Raw genomic sequence first — 25387 nt, forward strand, 5'->3', positions numbered from 1 at the left:
TTTGATGCTTACCAATACTATTTTACGTTGTGGACTTGCATGCAATTCCAAGATTTTTTTTCAGTCCATGCAATTTAAGTATTCTGATGTGCTGTATTAGGTGAAAATAAGGTTGCTTACAGCAGGATGTGTTTTCAGGTGAGTCTGGCAGCTGAAGGAAGACACTGTGTCATTCTTCCATGAGTAACAATGTTCTGTGGAGTGTGAAATGTTGGAAGAAACAACATGATTTTCAGATTTTGCATTTTTCATAGAAAAACTACAAAAAACTTATATGAACTTTCATGAATAGCTTAAATGTCAAGATGTAAGCACAAAAATCTATTTATCAATGATATCTAGGCAAAGAATATGTATTGTTAAGAAGGAAAACTTCTCGCAACAGGGGTGGCTTCCCCTCAATGCAGAAGGAAACAGCTGCGCATGCGCCAAATATCTGTCGCCAAAGCTCGAAGCTAGCATCAAAGTTCAAAGGTAACATTTATGCTTTTTCCTTTGCAAGAAAAGAGTAAAACTTTAGAGGAAAGTTAAATATTTTTTCGCGCAAGTAAATTAATTAATGGATTAGTTATTTTGGGCAAAAACAAGTACAAAAATCCAGAGTTTAAATTATCGTGAAAATTCAAAGAAGAAACATTTTGTCAAAGAACGTTTCTTCTTAACATGTGTTCCTCGATTTCCTGTACACATCGCAGAAGGGGAATTTCTCGCCATCAGGTTCCGTCACCAAGTCTCTTGGCAAATTTTCCCTCCGCTTTTAGTTTACATTACATCTATAGAACCTTTCCTTCTTTACATAGACGTTCTTTGATCTGGGCCCATCTCAAAGGTTTTAAACCAAAACCTGTTTTGTTTGCTGGGCAGCTAGCTAAGAATTACTTGTTAAGTTAAATTCAATATCCTCATTAAATGAAAACAAGGTTAATGAATATGGCCTGAGAAAACTGCATTTTTAGTTTGAATGCAGATTTCAATGAAATTTAAACAGAAATGGGTATTTTCAGCATCCTTACAACATAAATTGTGAAACAGTGAGGCTGAATTGCAATTTGAATTAACTGAGTTACAATCTAACAATCATCCAAGCAGTTGTTTCTCAGTATTCCAAACTTATTTTCAAACAGTTATCAAAAGCAAGTTTCCCAAATTTCACACCCAGAAAATGTGCTGCACTTGCTTATCCTATATAGGTGAAAAAGTGTTTTCTATTGTGAACCTTGGGAAGAATTGCATTAAAAATAGATTGACAGATGAGCATCTAGCATCACTTCTCAGAATTAGCACTTTGCACTTCGAACTCAAATTTAAGGAAATTTTTAAAATGCAGTTGCAGTTTAATTAATCACATTAATATTTGCATATGCCTAAATTTTAAAATAAATTGTATTTTAAACTTTTTTCTTTCATTTTTTTTTTTTTTTGGTCCACTAACAATGAAATTTGTCCATCACTGCTTTAATTCATCAGCACATATCATTATTTTGGAGCAGAAGACACGAAAAAGTATAATGCCCTGGGCTGGATTTAAACTCGCAGCATTGCAATTGCCAGACAGACATGCTTCCCAATTACAGCAATGAAGGAATGTAAGAAGGAAGAAAATATCTAACATTCTCCCTCACTTAAAGGATGACTCAGTTTTTCCCAGTCGACTGGGGACCAAATCGCCAAATATTGGTGGTAACAAATTATCTTCCACCACCTTTTTAATTTGGGAGTCACTGTAGAGGCTATTGGCCCTTTTTTTGTCCTGATTTTGAAGCAGGAGATATAAAAACTATAATTCCCTTCCTGGTATTTGAACTCGGGCCCTTCCAACTACCAGCCAGACATGCTTTCCAATTACACTATGAAGAAACATGGTAAGGAGAGAGAAAACATCCTATACTGTTTAAAACATTACTATTACAAAACTAGAATAAAGAAATTTAAAAGATATAGAAGTCTAAAACATAGAAGTTTAAAAGAATTTATTTTACCTCATAAATAAAGCACTGGCCTATAGTTACAGCTGTCGCAAATACAGCATGGACTGCAAACACAACATCATTCACTTCTACAGGAATAATACCAGTAGGATTAATACTGTGGTATTCTAACTGCAAAAGAAAAGAAACATTTAATTACTAGTGGCAATATAATATATTTAACACAATAAAATACCTGAAAAGGAACTTACTTGAACTTCTCGAACATATCGTAAGCCCAAATTGAACACAGAATAAGCAATGAACCCAGTCAAATTCAAGCCCAAAAAATCAAAATTCAAACCTACAACACTGAAAAAAAAAGTAATTTAAGAACCCATTATTACATATGGTCAAAAATTAAACACAGCATAGAAAATTTCTAACATAAATAAATAAACTTCCACCTCAAATTTTAAAAATATGTGCAAGAAAGAGATCATCCAAAACAAATAGCTAAAACTAGTTTAGTTTATGACAAAAACACTGAATACACACCAAATTAATATTGCCACTAATACAAAATAACTTCTAAGTTGAGCAAAAACACAAGTAGTGAAACATGTAAAGCCTTTAAATAAAGAACTATCAATACTATTTCACAAAATTTTGTGTTTTAAAATCATATATACAAGATATAACATTACTACGCAGAATGAAAAATCCAATATATTTACTGTTGCTATATTCCATAGTTGATTGTAAGTCATTTATTTTTTCTTGGGTACTTTATGATCCTAAAATTTCAGAGTTTTCTATTTCATAACAGCTAAATAATTTGAAAGAGATAATATCCTATGAAAAATAATTTTGTTGTATGCGTACGAGTTCTTAATAGATTGAATGCACACAGGTCCGATGATAGGTTGATAAAATAAATTTTATCAAAAAAAGCACTTTGGAGTTCAGAAACCTTCTGCAAAAATAGTCGTATAACTCTTCACAGCATCACAGAGTAGAATCAATAGTTACACTTCAAACTATTAAGAATGTTAAACACAATACAATGCAAAGTGCATCTAAAGAGTGAAGCTAACCCAAAGATATATCGGTACTCTAAACTAACAACTGAGAGCAGATGCTGTCTTTGTTCCCCCCTCCCAGACACTGAGAAATTTCTAGTACCTCTCAAAATTGCTGGAAGGCATATGAGGACCGGACATGGTTACTGGTAATATGAAATCAATTACAATACTTATTATGATGATAGAGGGAGTGGACCAAAATGGGGTCAAATGGTTGGCAAGTTTCATGACTTTTGGCTACTTCTCGCCAAATATTAATCACCAAAAATATGGCCAACTTAGCAATATCTCGTCAATATAGTGAGATAACCATTTACTCAATCTTAAATACACTTTTCCTTGTATTCTTATTTTTCCGGCAGAGCATCATCTCTCTAGATTTTTAAGTCAAATTATACAGAAAGAAATAAAACAATTTCACATAATATTGCAGTAAAATCATTTATCTATGTGCAAAATTCGTAACAATATCATTATTTCCAATTAACCATCTAATGGATTTCTTGTGTATTTAAAGGTGAATTATACTAATAAAGTTACTTGATTAACTTCTAATAATTAAACAACACTAAAAGAAAAAGTTTAAGAAAATCTGCAAAATGTTGATAATTTGCTAAAATTATAAATGACAAACTGGACCAAAAGGCTGTATTTTTTTTTTATAAAAATATTCACATTTTTTAATTTGGGCATTACTATTCAACTAGGAGAAATCCCATTTACATATTTCTGTATTATATACTGATTCATCCTTCATACGTTCTGGGATCTACCAATGGCCAAATGATAAAACACTACAAAAATACTGGTAGTTTATTCTAAGTTCTGTCATTTGCAGTTAAATCTGTTAAAGTGAGAGATTTTCCTCATCTATAGCGAATCTAAGGGTTAGATTTCTGTTTTCTACAGACATCTCTCCTGAGAAGCAGGTAGCTCTAGCATACTTTGCCATAATTAAATGATCCAATCTAATACTTAATTTCTTCCACATATTAACTTGCAAAATGTTTACTTTATTAAAGGATAAAAATTTGCTCCTTTCTTTAACACTTTGATACAAATGAATTGTTTTTAATTTTTAGAATGAAAAATGATTTCTTCTACATACTGTTGAACTGATCTAAATATCTACTTACTGCTATGTGAGGAAACATGAAAGAAAATCAATATTTAAGAAAAATTTTCATTTCTGAGAATATAATAAATCTTTCACACATACCATATGTGTAAAATATACAGAAATTCATTTTTTATCAGCTAGCATCAATTCTGTTACTTTTTACCTTCAAATAAAAATATGCTGTATTTATAACTGTTATCATACTGTAGCTAAAAAAAACATAGAAGTAAAAGGCCCATTTTGCTTCAAGAAAACAAATCTTTAATTCTTTGATTTCTAAACAAAAAAGAAATTCATTCTAGCAATGCATATTTTATATTGTAATTACTACACACAAATATGGTATCAAAAGTTTTACTTGCATTTTACTATATTTTACAAACAGAATAATAAAATTCTCCTCTGGATCTGTATTAATTCAGACAGATGAATAAGATTACATTTTACAAACAATTCATTTTTATCTTTTCATTTGTTTCTTTAGTGGCAATACTGAGTTTAACTGCTCCTTAAAAAAGCTCAAAACAAACATTTTCTATTAGTGTAATTGCACTGCATAAGGTGTCACTACTTGCGATGAAATCTAAGGAATTTTATATTATGCATTACTTTTACATTTTCCCACAAAATTTCCTTTTGGTATTGCAGAATCTGAAATTGAAAGAAAATCAAGACCATGATTCACAGAAAAACTGCATTTTGAATATACAGCAATATCATTAATGACAACCTACTTTAAATGCATAACAGAAAAATAAAATCATTTCATATTTTTAATTCAATGTTGTCATAATGTTTTCATTTAATTTCTTCATATATTTTTAGATTTCCCTTCTCATTAAAATATCTTAGCATTTGTCATTCAAAATTTTGCCACAATAAAAAATTAAAAGATCAGTTTCTTGCTTTGTCACAGAAATCTAAAAACAAAATAGTTTTCTGATCACAATATTCTCTCAACTTTCCTCTACTTAACTGTTTTCACAGAAACAAATAATTTCAAAGGAATGACAAGAAATTCTTAAGAGTATATTAATAAGCAGGAAATATTCTCAGAAATGGCACTAAAAGAATAGGTGATCAGGGTTTGGAAGCACTTGAGATGAATGTATACCTCCCAAACAAAATTTCAGGGAGCATCAGAGGTTTTGGATAGATTCTATGGCATCAGGATTCAAATGGCACTCATCCTTGAAATATGTATCATATTTCATTTAGTACTTCCTAAAAACTTGGAAGATATTATGAATGTGAAATACCTTTTTAAACTAACCAATAACTAGATTATTTCCCTATGTAAATTAAAATAAAAAAATGTGAGTAAAAAGAGTAAATAGCTATAGAAATAAACTTCACTTATTCCGAATGCAATTTAATTATTAAGCAAAGCTGCCATTAATCTGAAAAATCCTGAAAAAGTCACAGAAATAAATAAATAAAAAAAATGGCAGCAAAAATAACCCTTCCCCTGAAAACAATAGGATAAAACTAGATCTTGGCTAGTTCAATCCTCTCAAATTATAAAATGTTCACGATTTAAATAGTAACCAATAAACAAAAATTGCCTCTCTTAAAAAAAAAAAAAAAGTAAATACATAGTTATTATAAGTAATTATTATTATCTGATTTTTCCCCCTTATAAAATGTATTATTTAATTCATTTTATACACTATACAGTTTTATCAATCACAGTTTTTCTATCTACCTGTTGTGAGCTATAAGCTCATCCTTTAAAAATATAATTGTTTTGTAATCGTTCTTCAAAATTGCAACAGATATTCAAAAAAAGGACACTAGAATTCGGTGTAAGACTGAATTGTGTGTGTGCTAACTGGTACACATTGATTATTTCTGCCGTCAGTTGAAGGGCAAAGTTTCATTAAATAGGAAAGATTAACATGAAATGATCATCATAATTTTAGAATATTGCATATATTAACTTTTATTCTCTATAAACTTTCGTTTGTGAACAAACTTGCAGCAATACTGCAAAGAAAAGCATGCTATTAGCCTATGAAAAATGCGACTGTCCTTACAGAAAATTGCAAAAGTGTTCTTTGCAAAGTCGGAATTAAATGAAACAATGTCAGGATATAATTCTTTCACCAGAAAATATGTTAATACAGTCAAAAGTCGTTAATCCGGACTCGTCGGGACTTCGGCGATTCCGGATTATTGATTTTTCCAGATTATAGATCATCAGTTTAAATCTGGTAAGATGGCATGCAGAAATTATAAAATTAAAAATATGAAACCATAATTTATGAAATAAAGAACAATTATGATCTAAAGGGTATCAAAATTTACAAAAAAAAAAAAAAAAAAAAAAGCTTAATATTTATTTGTTTGCTTTATCAAACATTTCTTTCAATGTAAGTTGTTTAAGTTACTTCGTTTTATGTGATAATACTTTCTCTTTAATTCTATAAACAGACATAATTTCTTGTTCAGTTACAAAGTTCTGCTGTTCAAGTCCTATAATTGCTGTGTCGAGAATACCGACTAATTTGTCAATCGAAATTTTTTCGTTTTCAATAACCTCTTCACTATCGGAAGCGAATTATAATGACGAGGAATTTGATTTAAATCATATCAAAGACGGAGTACATTGAGATGAAATACTACATTTAGTACGGAATTATAAGCCAAATAAAATAGAAACATCAGCCCTGAAGATAAGGATAGTGCTGACAGATCAACTTCCAATTCATTGTGCGCCGCCCCCCCTCATGCGTCGCGCATGCGCAAAAAGTTTGTAGCTTTGGGGTCCGAATTAACGACTTTTGACTGTAGTTAAAGGAGGAATACAAAAAATAACTATTTTGTCTCAGTCTCACTCGATTCAAAATTTTTAGGGAAAAAGCTTTTTCTATTTTGCTACTTTTGCAGCCAACTTTTCTAATTTCCGTTTGTGAGCTAGTCTCAATTTGTTTTCAGCAGCTTTTATACAATCCATTCACACTTTTTTATTTTCTTCTTTATTTTGTGCAATGTTTAATTGCTTTTTTTTTTTTTAGATTCTCGCTCCTCCTTTTCTATCTCTAGCTCTTCTTTGTACAGTTTATGAGCATTCCTTAAATTTTTACATAGAGTTTTGTGTACTGGAGAATGCAAGTGGTTATCCGTATGTCCGACAGATGGCGGCAGTACCGATCGCTGAAATTATCGAAGTCAGCTCTCGTTTGACGGTTGCTTGCTCTTCTTTGATTCAATATTCGGACGCATCTAGTTCCGCCTTTCCACATAAGCCCCACCTACTTCGCCTTGATGTGAAACAACGTATTTCGCGGTTTCTCAGGCAAACTAAAAAAGTTTGCAACAAGGGGTGCCCTTGTTTGATCGCTAACCAGGCATAATATTATACGATGGCATAATGTAAAGTTTTTTTACAAAGAAAAGAAGAAGACAGAGAGAGCTCGTCCTCCCTTTACCCCCCCCCCCCACACAGACACATTTGCGGGTCGCGATTTCTCAACGGTTCTGCATCGATCTCAGAAACAGCCCAGGTGACGTTCAAAAAAGCAGAATTCCGCGAAAATGCGGAAAACTTTCATGCCCGGTTCTTGGCTGTCTCATCATCAGCATCGAATGCCACACATGATGCACATCATAAAGTCCCGAAACTGACCCTCCTTCTCCTGATGCCATATAAACTTTACAAAGCAGAAATACAAAATGTCATTCGATGACTACTGAAGACTTCGCTTGCGAAACTCACGCTTAATGTGACTTCACATGCCCTCAGTGGTGTTGGTATAAATGCCAGTTTCCAACATCTTTCTCAAAACAAACCCACTCATAGCCATCTGACTGATCCTAAGCTCGACCAGACATAAATCTTTTATACATTAGTGAGAACTAATTTAACATTCATTCATACACCAATAATCAGTTATAACTTTCTTACCCTTTTGCTTTAAATCAGGGTTTCTTAAACTTTTTTCAGTTGCAACCCCTTTTATCACTGAGATTTTTATTCATGACCCCCAGGACCCCATAATATTTAAAAAAATTTTATGGGACCCGATAAGTATTGCATAAATCTGACACATGCGTAAGTGAAATTGACAATTTTTTCACTTTTTACTGTAATATACTATTCCGGTTTAGGTCATTAACTTTAATTTCTAATTTTAAGACATAGAACAATGTGAAAATTTTAAATAAGTAACAGACGAAATGACAGTGTTGCATGCAAAGGAAGGAAAATGAACATTTATATTATAAAAAGAATGCGTCAAAACATTTTCGTTTTTCCTTTGACTGCATTGTCATATCTTTATCTATTTTCAGATACATTGTGTAAAAATATTTGGTAATTGTAAAATTATTATAATAAGATAAAGAAATATTAAAACTGCTAAAAGTTTTGGTGACCCCCTGCTACAGGTTCCGCGACCCCCCAAGGAGGTTGCAACCCACTGTTTAAGAAACCCTGCTTTAAATCATGAGAAAAAATGAGTATTTATTTAAGATGCACTTCTTCATGGATGTGATGGGACAACAATTAATTAGAACCAGCCAGCAAACAAAAAACAAAGGGTAATTAACAGCAACTAAAATTCCAATAATTTAAAATATACAATTTAGAATATGTGATACATGTACTACAAATCACATAGCTCTTCCTAAACAAAAAAAGTGTCAATCAGATTAAACTTAAGAAAAACTTTAGCATATAACGATAAAATGATTGCCCATAACACTACTAAAAGAGTCAATTCTGGGTTATCAGAAAACCAGCAATAGTGTCAGTATTTCGGTCCAGTTCAAAGGACACTCTTTTCTACACTGGAGCCTTGCTTTCACTATCGGCTGGCATTATAAGATCACCCAATTCATCATTTGTCGATTCATGATCAGTGTCACATGCAAAGAAACATGCATGTAACTTTCAAGATTAGTACTTCGATTCGTAGATTATTTAGATTAGTAGATTCGTAGATCTTTGAAGATTAGTTCTTCAATCAGTTCTTTGATATTTCCTTCTTTCATATCTGAAAATCCTTCACTGCCAATTACTTAAGCAATCTGTAAAATTGTCTTGGCTTCATTTTCAGTCGATAGAAATCCTTTAACATTGTTGACAACTTCTGCCCAGCACTGATGCCAGCAAGCATTCATTATTGATGAATTCAGTTGTTCCCCTGTGAGTTTAATAATTATAATGCAGTGTCTTGTGTTGAATTGCTTCCAAAATGTCATTAGTGTGTCATGCTTTCCTTCATCTAGGGCTTTATTTGCATATATGTAAATATATCTGACATAAGAGCTTTGAATATTTTTATAATTCCTTGATCCAATAGCTAAATTAAGGAAGTGGTATTCGGTGGAGAGAATAAAATCTCTATATTTGGATGTAAAGTTGTGAGGGCTTCAGTACTATATCCTGGAACATTATCAAGAATTTGAAGAACTTTATAGTTGAAATATTGTTGTTGTAAGTAATGTTAAATTTTCACACCAGGAGGATTACTGAAAAACAGCTGACACTCTGCAGTGTACTGCACATAACTGAATTTGTCGCACTGGGAAAATTAAATGGAGATAATCATGAAAATTGTATTCCACAAGTTCACATTTGACATGGGTTTATTAAATTGAAAAATATAAAGTGAAATTCCTATTTTATTATTTTGTATCTTGCCTTTCCCACATCTTCAAAACAGTTATAGAAGCTACATAAGAAACAAAAATTTCTCCAAGTACTTAGAAAAAATTTTTATTTGATGGAAATATATCAGCAAATTAAATAATTTCAAGAAAGTATATTTTGTTCTTATTTGCATAAAAAAACTGAAACCTTGAAAGTTACACACAAGATTCTATGCATGTAAGAATCTAGAAATGAATTAAACTTAGATACAAGAAATGAATTAAACTTAGATACATAAAAAAGGTTTCTACACATTTTTAGAATGAATTCAATAAAGAATTTTAAAAAAAGCAAATGCTTTGGCATCCAAATTTCTAGCAACAGCTTATTATTTGAAATAAGAAATACTGTCTGCTACTTTTAAATTTATTCATCTTTCAAAATGTCGCATGTAAATAAGCTGACGATTGAGAGCTATGTTTTTGCGCTGTCCAAAGAGAAATATTCCTATTTCTTATTGCAAAACATTGTGAATGCATGATATTACAATTTCTAGGAGCAAAATAAATAACATTATTAATTGAAAAGGTAAAAACCCTCAATCATTACTTTTATATGGTAAGAAAACTCCAAACAAATACCAGTGAAAGGTACATACTGCTTGTAATCTTTCTAAAGTTAAATCATTGACAATACCAGAAAATCTGCTGATGTTAAAATATATTGCAAAGCCTTTATAAATGCATTTGTAGCAACAATAAATAAAATAACAAACTAAGATTTACAACTTAGGAAAACCAAAAACAGACAATGTTCACCAGCTTTTGTCAAGGCATTTCAAAACAATTTTAGAATCCTCTATGAAAACTTTTTAATGGGAGATAAATGGAAATACATTGTGACCCTTGATGAAGAATAGGTTTAATGAATGACTGAAACGAAAAAGTTCTACTCATTATCGAAAAAGAAGAGAAAACATGTACATACCTGATCCATCAATGCAAATGAAGTTTAATAAGGGGTTCATAATTGTCGCAGGATTCTCTATCAATGGAAAATTAAAAATAAGAAAAGTAGGGGGGGAAATGTCAAAATCAAAAGAAAAGTGGGGGGAAAAGTTTAAAAAATTAAGTAATTGAAACAAAGTTAAAAAATGTTAAAATCAATATACTGGCAAATGAAAGTTTTATGCCTGGTATGTAAAGAAGAAATTCCATTTCTTTATCCCAATGACTTTCAAAAAGTGAAACTTCATCAAGACAAAGCAAGAAATCATAGTAAAAGAGTATAAAGTCATATGAAAAGTACCACGACATTTCTTGAAAAAATGAGTTTCAATGTATTTTCTGAAGTCCTCTGATGTTTCACTTATGGATACTGTGCCTTTGGCCTCTTGAAAACAGCTTTTTCTAAGCACAGACCTACCATGATTGAGAGACTCAGGAAAATAATTGAAGACGAATGGAAATCAATACCCCTACAAATTTTATGAAAACCCCTTCTATCATGGAATTCACAATGCAGACTTATAGTCTAGGGAAAAGAAACATTTAAAAAAATACTCTTTACACTTTAAGAATTAATTAAATGGCTCCAAAATCATTTTTAAAATGCGTAAACACCCTCTGTACTTTCAATCAATTTTACACATCACATGGCATTATTAGTTAGCCTTTTCAAACCTTAAATCCATTATCCACAAATATACTTTAATTCCTTCACTTTACAGTGTTTGAGTCACAGTTATAGATTTTCCATACCTAACTGATCAATTTAAGGTGAAGCATGCAAGGGCTACTGATTTTAACAGCTAAGCAAAAATTTCAAAATTATGGCCTTCTTTTAGCAACAATGAAACAAAGGTAACAGTAAGCTGTTTTTGCCAATTATCAATATACTAAAATTCAAATTTGACTGTTAAAAACATTTTTAGCAAAATATGTGTTAACAATAAATACAAAATTACTAACCTTTTTCTTCTAAAGTTTTCAATTATCTGAGGATAGAATGACACAGACCAACAAATAAAGTACAGCCATCCAATGATTGAACTAAATACAACCCATCCATATACTTTGAAAACACCCACCCTTATAAATGCATCTTTTGTTCTAGAAAAGTAAAAATAAATAATTATGTATTAAATTCTACAAAACTAACAAAAAATAAATAATTTTTAATTGATCAGAAAAAAAAGGTTAATAATAATATTAACTATAATCAATTCTTGATTAATCAGAGGTAGATTAACAATGCTTATCAAGAAAAAAAAAAAAAAAGAAAGAAAGAAAGAAAGAAAAGCTAAAACTTTGTTTATTGCAGAATGATGGAAAATTTACTGTCACAGATCACCAATGCAAAACAAAACTATCTACAAAAAATATGAAAATAAAAATGCATGGAATAATAGCACTGTAAATAGCAGATAATGTCATATATTATGAAGTTATTTTTAATGATAATAATATATAATTTAAATGTATGTAATCCAAAATATATAAACATTGTACAATAAATAAAAACAATACATTCCAATTGCTTTAATGCAAGTTTTAATTCGATGAGATTGTTCAAAATCTCTTGTAAATATTGTTTTTTAATGCAATTTATAATTAAGTTTCTTCAATATTTACGATGTTTATTTTTCCATTACTTATACTATGCACTTCTTGTTCCCAATACTGATTTAATTTATGTAACCAATCAAAATGATTCTCCAGATTAAACTGCTTAACAATAAAGGCAAATTGTTAATAGTTTTTCTCTTGGCTAACAATAAAGGCAAATTGTTAATAGTTTTTCTCTTGGCTAACAATAAAGGCAAATTGTTAATAGTTTTTCTCTTGGCTACCAATAAAGGCAAATTGTTAATAGTTTTTCTCTTGGCTATAATAAGACTTATTCTTTTTTTAATGTCTTTTAAACTGCCTTGGGTTTAATTGTGACTTTGAATTTTCTCCTTATGTTACTCGGCAAATTCGGAGTTGAATGAAATATGATTAAATGATCTAGATGTATACAGCATAAAAATTATAATTAGTACTGCACAAGTTATTAAATTAATTATCTGTATTAAGCATGTTGTCAATGATTTAAATCATGATTTTAATCAGTGGACTTTTTAAAAAAAATCTTTAATTAAAATCAGATATTTTTCTATTCCTCTTTATTTTTTTTTTAAATGATAGAAAATATATTAAAATCAAAGCTTAAAATAATCTGCAGCAGTTTAAGAAATTTTTAATTACTGAATATAAAAAGTAGAAACTTTTTAAACTGTTTAAAACTATTTGAAATATTTTTTAAATATTTTTGAATGCATAGAGGAAAAAGAACTGGCTATCATTGAAATGTTAATCTCAAGAAAATCATCATCAGCAGGGATTAAAAGAATGTTTTCTACTTTTTGAAATTATACGTAATAAATTGAGGTATTGTTTGAAGAGAGGGTACAAAACTCAGCACTTTATTTAATGCATTGAATGTAAATAGCAATAATAAAAATACTGTGTAATAAACTGTTTTGAAAAAGTTACGTAGATTGTAATAGGTATACATGCGATTCCTATGATTGCATACTCTATTATTTGTATTTATATAAAAGATATATAACTACAAGAGTGTTTTTGTTAAGTACGTATGTATACATAGGCTTATATTTAAGTGATTAAAAGGATTGTACATCACTAATGCTAAAAAGCTGCCAAAATATTTCATTGTACTTATGCTACTAAGCTGTACTAATTATTAATTATTACATTAATTTATGGGTAAAAATACTTGTTATGCTTTGTAATACCTAGTTAAAGGTTTAATTACTGATGAAAACCATCAATGTCTGATAATCATTTAATAAGTGAACACATAAACAAATAAAAAATACTTAGTTCAAATATAAAAAATCTGATTTAAATTAAAAAAAAAAAAAAAAAAACTGCCACCCTCCAAACCTATTTTAAATCCTGAGACAGACAAGAAAAAATATAATCATAACAACTAAAATCAAAAGTTCATGCAGAAAATCACTGTTAATCAAGAAATACACTCTACAGTTAAATAAATAAATAAAACATAAAAATAATAATAAAAAAGAAAAGGAGGTTTCCTTTCTTTTTTATGCACTTTTATGTATTTCTACTGTTTTGAGGGTTTCTTCTGATTTAAATACACCGAGTTGATAGGGTCTTTTTACACTTCTATTGGGAGATTTAGGGATTGTACCCTTTTTATATTTCATTTCTTTCATATCTTTGTTATTTTGGTTCTAAATTTCTTACTTTTTTGCCTATATGTATATATATATATATGTATTCTTTTAATTGTCTTCTTTGCTTTTTATTTTAATTTTAAATTTAACTTCTTAACTTTGTTCACAAAGTTTAAACTCTATAAGCTAGCTGGTCCTCCCTAAAAATCTTGTATTTTTGACTAATAGGAAATCGCTATTTATTTTTGTACATTTGCCTAACCAGGCCCTTATGTGCAGTTTTATCTTACACCTTACTGTGTTTTTTCAAGCGGACACATCGGGAAATGGAACACAGAATTGAGACTAAAATTTTTGATTAAGTTTTTTCAGTTAATACTCAAAAAGAGCTTCTGTACAATTTCAACGAAATGCGATATGGAATTAGCGGGATTCGAAAATCATTATAAATTTCCCCTGAAGAGCCAATGAGATTCGAATTGGGCTAATTTACCACTTACCACTTTTTTGTTTTTGTATTTTTGCTTAAGTCTTATGTCACACTTTTATTCTATTGTTTAAAGTTTGCCTTACCTTGATCAACATATTACTTACAATTAGATCTGAATTTTATTTGTAAATATTCTAGTGATAATGTTGTTTATTTAATGTTTATACTTTTCATTGCACTTTATTTTACTTAATTTTAATTACGTTAATTTTTTTCACCGGAACCACAGTATCAAAGCCACTTTTTTGTGAAAGCACTAAGAATATTCTTTTTACTTTGTTTTCTAATTTTTGCAGCTCAATGCGCGAAAGTTCTTGACTACAAAGGTCTTTTTTAGTTTGTTCTCCTTTCTTTAAGTATATATATATATAGTATCTCCAATAAGGAACACCTCTATTTAAGGAGCAATTCTGCTCAGTCACATTTGTGATCAGTGAAAGTTTTGTGACAAGGGAACACTAAAATGAAAAGTTAATCCCACTCTTTTGAAAACTGTTTTTCAGTAGGAAAACAGAAGCAATACACTGGGAAAAAGCAAGCTGTGGTGTAATCAAAATGATATTTTACATTCATAGAATTCAGAATCCAGTTATTCTCACTACACTTCTCAGTAAGAAGAAGAAAACAGTGTTAGCAAGTTGTAAGGAAATCCAAGACAAGGACCAATGGGAAAAGAAAGGTGGTGAGATAACTGGACCATCAACCAATGCAGAGAACTCTCATAATGTGGATAGAATGAAAACTTCTGTCATTCTTAGTTCCTCCTAGAACTGGAGATTAAAAGAAGTGTGATTTTGTACTTATCTCTTATTTTTATATACACTATTTAGCATGGCTTCAAAAAGGAAATTAAAATAAAAGGTTAATGTAATTCAAGTAGCAGAAATTGAATTAATATGAGATATTTAGGGCAGAAATCTAGAATAAACAAAAACCAAGTAAGTCATATGCTAGAGGATAGAGAAGAAATAAAAAAATCATATATTAAATTCAAATGAAAATTCCAAGACTGTAAAATTTAGAAAAACTGAAGCATGTTAATTTGATAAAGTAATGTTTCATTCTGCAAGAACAAACAATATTCCTGTAAGTGGATATTACAAGAAAAGGCAAAAGAAGTTTCAGAACGTCAAGGACAACAGAACTTCAAATCATCAAATGGTTGTTGGACAAATTCAAGCAAAGACATAAGATTAGTTTCAAGACTATTTGCAGTGAAGAAAAATCAGTAGATATATAACATGTAACAGTCGGGATAGAAAAGATAAATGAAATTTGTGAAGGGTCTACAATGCATAAGAGAGTACTATAAAAATTTACAGTGCGGGTGAAATTTGATTATTTTATCAAATTTTGCCTAATAAAACTCTATCCTTGCTGGGAGAAAAGTGCTCTGGTAAATAAAAGCTCCATGAAACGTCTCACTGTGCTGCTTTGTTATAACAGAGAACAAGAGATTTAGCAACCATATGCAATCAGAAAGTCCAAAAAACAAAGATGCTTCAAACAAAGAAATGCAAAAGCTTTATCTGTCTAATGGTATCATTTTAAGAATCATGGATAATGCAAAGCATAATGTCAGAATGACAGACTGCTCTTGACGAAACAATGAGTCGAAAAAATAGGTAGATTCTGATATTTCTTAACAATTTGCCTGCCTGCCCACTATATGTAAAACTGATATCAGTGAAATTAGTGTTTTTTCCACATAATGCAACAGGAGCATTACAGGCTTTCAATCAAGGTATAATTAGAAGATTCCAAGATTAATTACAGAAAACTGTTAATACAGTATTTTCTTTGATAAGCTGCTTACAGGAACAACGTTCAGCTTGCAAAATGTGTCACTGTATTAAATATCATTCAATCAATAACAAATAGATAAATAACAACAATGGATAACAAATGTTAAATCCGTATCACAAAATCATATTCAGTATTGTTTTAAGAAAGCTGGCATTGAAATTTAGTTTTTAATGCCTACAATGAAAATATACTACTAATAAAAATGAATTCTTTGAACTTAGAATCTGTGGCAGTGCTGCAAGAATAATTGGAAACTGATAAAAAAATTATGTACTGAAGACATCAAATCAATGACGATATAAAATCTTTTATTTCAACCATAATATTTCAACTATAAAATTAATATAGTTGATAATGTGAGCTTTAATAAAAATAGCTTGAAAAGCAGTGAGGAAGATACAGAACTGCCAGACAAAAAGTGTGACATAAACTTACCTTAAGATATACCTCCCACCTAAAAACGTTCATGATGACTGTTAGTGACAGTGAAGGACTTAAAATAATACATGACTTTAATACCCATGTGGAAAAAATTGCTTGTGATGCATAGCCTTACAAATAAATCCACGTAACCGATAATTTTCAACAAATTTTTTTATGTAAAAAACTTCATTGTTCCTTTAATATATTTTTTAAATAATTTAACATCTTTAAAACTTTTCATTACCTTCTAATTCAAATAAATGCTTGTGATTATCTTATTGATTAATATATTATTTATTTAAACCTTGATACAACCTGAATTTATACGTATGCATCTTTTGAAGAAGGGACACCTCTATTTAAGGAACAAAATGTCTGGTCTGGTGGATGTCCCTTATTCAGAGGTACCACTGTACATATAAAGAGAGAGAGAAAGAAAAGCTACAATTTTGAACTAACTTTTAAGATATGAAAGAAAATAAATTTAAAATCAGTGCCAATTTGAATTTTGTTTAAAAAAAACATGTTAGTTATGTTTTTTTTTTTTTTTTTTTTTCCAAATTCAGCATTTTTAAATTAGAAGAAATTTTGAAAACGACAGAAATACATAAAAAAAAAAAAAAAAAAGAAAGAAAGAAAGAAAGAAAGGGGAATGCAATTAAAAACTGATTCAACATTGTCAAGAGGAGGCAGCTCAGACTTTAACTGAACCCGATTTCCCACAAGAACCACAGTGTTTCTGTTCATCTAAAATTAGCTAATGAACTACATAAAATGATTTAATTACTATAGTTCACACAAAAATTTTGAATGCCTCTTCTACATAGTCACTTTTCTTTTAAATGAAACAATATAAAAATTAATAAAAATGCTAAAAAATACAAAATTACATGAAACATATCCGTGTTTCCAAATAAAGCTATAAGTTAAAATATAAAATTTACTAAAATAAAAATTCAAATTTAAATATAACATTATTTAATATATAATAATTAAATATATTTACTTGTATTTTTATTAATAAAAATTTGAAACATATTAAAAATTAAATTTTTTATATTAAAAATCTGTTTGTACGATATGATATTGTTGTATTAGTAGTGGAATAAATCCTAAAAACAACTAAAAGTGAAAGCATATAAATATTAAATGATTTATTTCATTTTCTAAATAGAGAAAAACAGTGCTCACAAAAACATGTGATTTGTAAAGAAATGACACTAAATAAATAACTCTTAGCATCTCTTAAAAACTCTCAAAAATAATTCTTTTAACATCTTACTCAGAATGTGGGAGGTTTACCATCAATGTTGAATGTTTACCATCAACGTGGGAGGTTTACCATCAATAATGCTACAGGTTTACCATCAATGTCGAAAATCATTTAAAAAGTGAAAAAAAAATTACCTTAAGGTTACGGATGGCATCCTTGATATTGTACTTATAATGTATAAGGCATATAAGCCAAGGTTGTTTACTATAATGTGTTGGCCAAAAAATTGCCATAAAATAAGGAGACTGTTTTATACTGAAATAGAGCATTTTGAGATTGTGGTACAACAAATAAATAATAAAAGTTATTGTCAAAACACTATTAAGAAGTTGGGGATGCCACACAAAATGGCTAAATAAGAACATTCTGGCAAAAGTTACGGAAATCGAATAATAGTAGTAAGATCATCCAATTCGGCTTCATTTTGTCTGATGAAATGAATATCACGCCTGGTTAATAACAGTACAGAAGTATTTATACAGAAAATATACATTTAAAAAAGAAATAATTACAGTATTTACAAATATCTAATTTTAGTTACCATCCTCCTTTACTCTTAAGTTGGAAACATGATGATTTTGTAACAAAAGAATAGAGATTATATTAGTTAATTAATGCTCGCTTTTTTAAAGGTTAATGAAATAGGTACAACTCTAATATACGCCCTAATTCCACCAAATGTTGCGATATGTGTTCTGCACTGGTTTTTGGCACGATTGCGTGTTCTATGGCAACCCTGTTGACGTTGAAAAATCTTTCGCTGGAGCTCGTTGATTCGCCTCTGTGTCTGAGAAGATGGGATGGAAAGATAAAATGGTAGTTGTTGAACTGAAGTTCGGCAAAAGGAAATATGATTGTGGCTATCCTGTTGAGGGGTAGTGGGTATTTGGAAGTGTGGAAAGAGGGTCTGGGAGATTATTTTTAATGGCAGTGCATGATAGAAGTAGGGATTTGTGATTTTATTTATTTGTGAACCATAGTATAAATTTTCTGGATAGTGTGTCTGGCTGTCATGTAAATACGATAGTGATTACGTGGCGGCATGTTAAAGGTGGTATGAAATTTATATTTCTGCTATTCGAAAACGCATAAATTCATGGTAAGTGCATTTTATTTTATCCTTGTTCTTATTTTGTAGAATGTTATGTTCTTTAGTATGAATTTCTGTCGTTATTGTTGTTTTTTTAAATTGTTTGAAGTATATTTTAGTTTATTTTGTTGTTTACTGTCTAGACTGCGCAATTCGTAGATGTTTTTTAAAGTTGAAACAGAACGCTGTGTACATGGTATTATTTGAAATTTACTGTTGTTACGTTATTTTTTTAAAGCGAGGAGTGCGTAGATCATAGATTCCTTCCTTGCCTAAATTGTGCAATTCGTAGAATTTTTTTTAAGTTTAAACAGTATGCTGTGTACATGGTATTCTTTGAAATTTATTGTTATGTTAATTTATTAAAGCGAGGTCTGCGTAGTTTGTAGATTCGTTCGTTGCCTAAATTGTGCAATTCGTAGATGTTTTTTTAAGTTAAAACATGTCGCTGTGTACATGGATTCTTGTCAAATATTTTTCGTTAGAAACTTTACGTTTTTGCTATCTAAATTTTTTGTTTTTGTTTCGGATTTTTAGCTAAATTGTATGTTCAAAACGTAGTTTTTGCATGTGCGAAAACTGCGTTTTTGGAGACATTTTAGGCTAAAAGTTCAAAATGTAGACAAAAAATTTAGATAGTAATATGGCAGCATGAAGTTTCTCGCCAAAAATATTTGGCGAGAAATTTGGCGACTTGAGGGCGCATATCAGAGTAGTTCCTAAGCCGGATCCAATTAGAAGATTAAGGAACAACGCAATCTGCAACATTAACTGAAATAGATAATTAGATAATTTTAGCTTAGCTTATACCATCCGTTATACATTAAACATGCATGCGTAAACGTATTATGCACATTCGCACACGCATGCGCAGAAAGTTTGTAGCTTTGAGGTCCAGATTATAGATCATTCCGGATTATGGGTGTCCGGATTAACGACTTTTGACTGTATTAGTAATGTAATTTTTATCAATTTGATTAAGTGATTTATAGAATTGAAATTCCTTTACAAAAGGGTAAAGGTTACAAATTTGTGTTGAAAAATTTGACTCCATTGAAATTCTGTTACGTATTGAAAAATACATTCTCTAAATTAAATGTAGTTATGTAGCAGTGCACAATCAAGGAAAATTTTCCAACAGACTTCTGTAATTACTGATAGCATTTCAGAAAAACGCACAGAAAGAGATAAAAGACTGTTGTAAATTTCTATTAATTGAAGAGAGAAGTACAAATTTTTAAAATTATAACAGTTAATCACTTTTCCTTCAAAATTTTTAAGTACAGAAAGAATAGAAATGCTGTTATTAATTATTCAATAATAAATGTGCTTTTTACTAATGCAAAAATAACAGCACAGTTTTTTTTTTAAGCTTGAGAGCAAAAATGTAGTCAATAGCTTTTTTTGTAATTTCTAGTAACATTAGCAACACACCTGAATCTAACTGGAGATTTATGAAATTCAGGTACAATATAGAGGTTAGAAAATTTGTTGCTGTCTATAAAGACTGAAATCTAGAATTTTCTATTAACGACTTTGATCTTGTTGATAATAAATGAAATGTCAAAATTAGTGGTTCTATAAGTAACAGGTTGCAGAATAAGAATCAATAAGTCAGCTGTAATTTCTTTCTTTTTTTTTTTTTTTTTTTTTTTTCCCAAATAATGCTGAAACTATTACTAGCTTTGTCAACTTTAGTAAATGTAATGTTAAATAATTTTATTTCTGATCTGAGTTCTGTTGAGGAAAAAAAACGTGGATTTTTATCTACAGTTTTCTTCATTTTTTCCGTTTATTTATTTATTTTCTTTGCAGTTATCTTTTTTGTTTGTTTCTTTTCAGGTTTGAATTCCCCTTGTGGTATATTCTTGAATATTTGAGAGTGGAAAGTAAATTTTATATATATATATATATATAAAAAAAAAAAAAAAAAAAAAAAAAAAACTTGTGTATATAGTCATTTTAATCTGATTTTTTGTTCGCCCAAATAATGAGGAAGGATGAAAAATGATGGAATTCCTTTATTATTCTTGTTTAATATTTTAAATAATAAAGTTCTTTTAAAGAAAAGTTCAACTAATGCTTTGTTTTGATTGTTAAAAATATTTTTGCTAATTTTTCCTTAATCAATATTTTCCAGTAAAATATTTTTTATCACTTTGCAGAATAGTATAATAATATAAACCTTTTTAGTAAAAAAATTTTTTTTGCATTATATATATATATATGTAATGCAAAATATGCATTTTTTACTTTGTATTTATGCATTTTTATATTTTGTATTTATGCATATATATACACACACACACATATATATATTTGTTCTTTCTTTTGTCTTTAGTCCATTAGTTGCTTTCAGATCATGCATTTGGCATACATTTCTTACAACCAAGTTTGAGACCCCTGGAATAGCTTATTTAGTGGATTACAATTAATTCAATTATATATATATACCTTAATCTACACTTCATAGAAATATCCCACAATAAAATATTTAAGAAAATTATATATATTACTTACACTACGACAGGAGGGGTAACTTTAGCAAGAATAGTAGTATGACCGGCTGTTCTAGCACTTACACCAAAAGTTAGAGTAGGTTTTGTCCCTTTTTCAATTACAGTATCATTAGGCAATGGGTAAAGATTATTACCTTCAGTATAACTGAACCAAACAGTTATATTTTCTGATACAGGCTCACTGGAAAACAAGAAAAAATAATAACAATGCACAATTTGTAAAGTTCACAAAAATCATATCCACACATCGTGATTCACTATTTTTGTATTTAAAGTGTAAAACTAGCATAATAAGAATAACATAAGTAATAAATAGATTATTGAAGTAACCCTCATACCTTAAGAATATTTTAAATGAGCCATTTTCATAAATTCCAAATTTTAAATCATTATCTGATACAGTAAGAGAATTTCTAGCTACAAAACAAGAATGCATATTTAAACATTCATTCATACACAAGAATTTATATAGCATATATATATATATATATATATATATATACTTCTTACTTTATTTAGAATATTTCAAGAAATATTTTTAGTACTTCGCTAAAAATTAATAAAATCAAATACCTGTTAAGCCAGAAATCAGGCAGCTGATGATAATAATCAGACTAAGCATTGATGATTGATTATCTGATCACTTTGGACTTAAATGTGAACCTAGGACTTAAATATGAGAACAAAATTAACTATACTGAAGAAAAATTCATATTATACCAATATAATCAATAACTGTGTTTACATATACAAGGAAGAACCTTCTACAGGTCGACCACCCATAGCTCCAGATTATTTTGGTCTTTAGTGAAGACCAAAGTGTCACCTTCAATACCCATGCTTTTTCATGATCCAAAAAATAATAGTTGCTTTTAGGTATGGTCGTCTTATAGAGACGTTTCCCTCAAGATGGATCACTGCATATATACGCGTAAATGCAAATAATGCAATTTGCTAACAACATAATTTTTAAATATATATTAATCACTGAATCACCACTAGAGCATCATGCTTTTAAAGCCCCTCCAAAAAGACAAAAAAACCCTCGTGAAACTTAAATTAAGAAACCACATTCAATCTGTAAAATACTCAAAGAATCTTGCGCGAGACGGAGATAAGAGAAAAAAAAAAAAAAAAATACTTGCATTTTTATTATGATGAAGAATTTTAAAAGAGCAACAATTACCCGCTGGGCGGTTTAAATATGTTGATGTTACGTCATGTACAACATTGATTACACTGTCAGATAACTTTATCAGCGTGCAACAAACTAACAAAAACAAAATTGCTTCACACGCATTGGCGCCTTCCGGAGCCAGTTTTTTGCCTCATTTCAATCTCGTGAGCGATGATATAATGAGGTAAATAACAGAAGGTAAACAAAAGAAGTTCAACTTCAAGCCCAAAATTTCACAACAATTAGAGTATAAAAAGTGCTTTCACAAAGCTTCGCATCGAATTTTGACCTTAATTTTTTGGGATTTTTTTCTTATGTTAACACTAAAAGTATGAAACTCACATTGCTATAGAATTATAAGAGAAACTTACCGCATTCATACGCTTCTGCAACTACTTTGTGCACAAGGATGGCTGCAAGCGACTCTTCGCAGAATAACGTTAAGCGCATGCTCGAGGAGAAAAATGTATTTTCTTTTTAAACCTCACATGATCATTCGGCTACTTACATTTGGGTATTATACGCCACTTTGCCTAGAAATAACGAAAAATCCAAATGACAGAAAGTTTCTTTTTCACTTTATGTGTATAAAATATTCTTTACTTACTGCCATATGATAACTGCTTTAAATGCAGAAAATGGGAGGCCTGGTGTTTTGACTGTGTTCAGTGTGAAAAAGAAAAACTGGAAGAATTAAAAACTCAGATTTTTATCCATGGACAATCACGTTCAGTTTCTGAGTCATCCCAGTATCAAAGACTTGTATTTCGAACATTGCAACAGCATTCGTGAGAATAAAGTAATCATAAAGTCTGTTGCACTAAAATGAAAAAATAACTGTTAACAAACATAACAGCAGTGAGAGAATAGATTTCATTTGAATGGAAAAAATTTTAAAAGGAATTTCTGAAATAATTTTAACCATATTTAAACACTGAAAATTTGCAGTTTAACTTGAAAGTAAAAGAAATCAAGTAAAATCAATACTTTCAGGAAAATTTAAAAAATATTCTACTTTATTGTTTATGTGACCGATTTAGAGTGTTGCATTTTATTCTGATGATGAATAGAAGCACTTTCATCTAAGAGTACAAACAAGTGATTAGTGATACAACTCATTATTGACTACATTTTTCTGAAAGTAGGTCATGAATTATTATTATGATACTGATTTCCTGATCATTCGGCGTCTGACCAAGGCCAACTAGAGCTGGCCTTGGTCTGACCCAGGCAAATAGGCTGGCTTCATATTTGGTTTTCGTAGTTTTACCCATGTGTAATCTGAATAGGAACCGATTCACCTTCGAAAATCCTTCATGAAGGCATCCTTTCGCCTAGCCAGATAGCCCTTGCAAGATTTACCATATGGAATTAACTTAAAGGTCCGCGACTTTTAAGTTAATCGCAGACCAATTTTCTGCGTAATCGCAGACTAACAATTTTCTGCGTAAATTTTATTGTGGTTTGATTTTTAGAAAGCTTTCAAATATTAACAAAGGAAATTTTTAATTGCCAGAATTTAATTGCCTTATCCGCCAGAATATTGTTTAATAATTAAAATCATATTTATTTGGTTTTCTTTATAATCGTTTGATTATTTTCCATTCATAGATTTAATGCTTATGTAGATTACGCAAAATGTTTTTCTAAATTTAAAAACATACGAAGAATAACAAAATATATTCCATCTGAAGAAGTTTATTAGTTAAATATAGCATGATAAAGTATGTAAGTTCTACCTGAAGGAAGGGGGTATCTTTACTGAGGATATTCTTAGGGATTAGGATTAGGATTATTTGGATCACAGCAAAGCGTTTTAGGGCTAGCTGCATTAAGGAGAGATACCTTTGTGTAGGATTTTAAGGAAAAGTGGCTCATATTTCCTTTACAAATGTGGGAAACCCCCAAAACTAATGTATAATCAACTCGTTCACCAGAACAGAAATGTGTGTAAATGTTACAGCAGAAGGATTAATGAAAAAGGCTGAAGAGTTCTGAAAAGAAATTTATTATTATTAAACACAAATGTGAAACGCTGGTGCGAAAGTACAGTAGATTTACTATAACTTGTTGGCGACAAAAAACAAATGACGCATGTGCAGTTCATTCAAAAAAAATTTGCTTCTAAGGAGCCGTTCACCACCATCCCTGTTTAGAGATGGTACTTCGATACTGATCTTTAGGCTGGTGTCAGCCTGAATTTTATCCCACCATTACCAGAACCTCAGGTGAACCCGGCTTGGGCAAAGAATTCTTTGGCTTGGGGAAACCTCACATGGAAAACCTTAACAAGATACAGTCAAAAGTCGTTAATTCGGACACCCATAATCCGGAATGATCTATAATCCGGACCTCAAAGCTACAAACTTTCTGCGCATGCTTCGCGTTCACGCATGCGCACAGGCGTTTACGAGAGCGCGTAAGACCCTTACGGCTGCGAATATGTTTGTGCGCATGCGCGTTTAATGTTTAACGGAGTTATACGCTAAGCTAAAGTTATCTAATTCAGTTAATGTTGCAGATTGCGTTGTTCCTTAATCTTCGAATTGGATCCGGCTTATTATTTTTTGCAGACTGTTAGAGCAATTTTATAAAAGTAAGCTTGAACTTTCGATTATGTCAAATAGAATTTCCGATATATATTTACTACAAAGCGAAAGTATGTTTTGAAATCCGAAATCTGTTTATCAATTT

General features: G+C 30.1%; 1 protein-coding gene across 6 annotated transcripts in view; it reads right to left on the minus strand.

Annotated features, from left to right (window-relative positions):
• The window catches only part of Ctns (lysosomal cystine transporter cystinosin), a 63855-nt gene extending 40587 nt beyond the window's left edge, over nucleotides 1-23268 (minus strand). The window contains exons 1-7 of one of the 6 annotated variants that reach the window (XR_015044399.1): nucleotides 23065-23268; nucleotides 22090-22185; nucleotides 21855-21933; nucleotides 21518-21697; nucleotides 11679-11819; nucleotides 2180-2279; nucleotides 1980-2099 (exon numbers count right to left, since the gene is read on the minus strand). Coding sequence is in view for 5 of the 6 variants with exons in the window: in XM_085827647.1 (XP_085683773.1) it covers nucleotides 1980-2099; nucleotides 2180-2279; nucleotides 11679-11819; nucleotides 21518-21697; nucleotides 21855-21933; nucleotides 22090-22138 (669 nt within the window). In the remaining variant the exon portion in view is untranslated. Of the gene's footprint in view, nucleotides 1-1979; nucleotides 2100-2179; nucleotides 2280-11678; nucleotides 11820-21517; nucleotides 21698-21854; nucleotides 21934-22089; nucleotides 22186-22277; nucleotides 22573-22661; nucleotides 22851-23064 lie in introns of those variants that run through there. The other 5 variants (XM_085827647.1, XM_085827649.1, XM_085827648.1 and 2 more) reach the window with 5 other exon arrangements.
• Nucleotides 23269-25387: the final 2119 nt, after the last annotated feature.

Source organism: Stegodyphus dumicola, chromosome 12, assembly GCF_044657685.1.
Source record: "Stegodyphus dumicola isolate Sdum_Otavi_A_Nest chromosome 12, ASM4465768v1".
Taxonomy (NCBI): Eukaryota; Metazoa; Arthropoda; class Arachnida; order Araneae; family Eresidae; genus Stegodyphus; species Stegodyphus dumicola.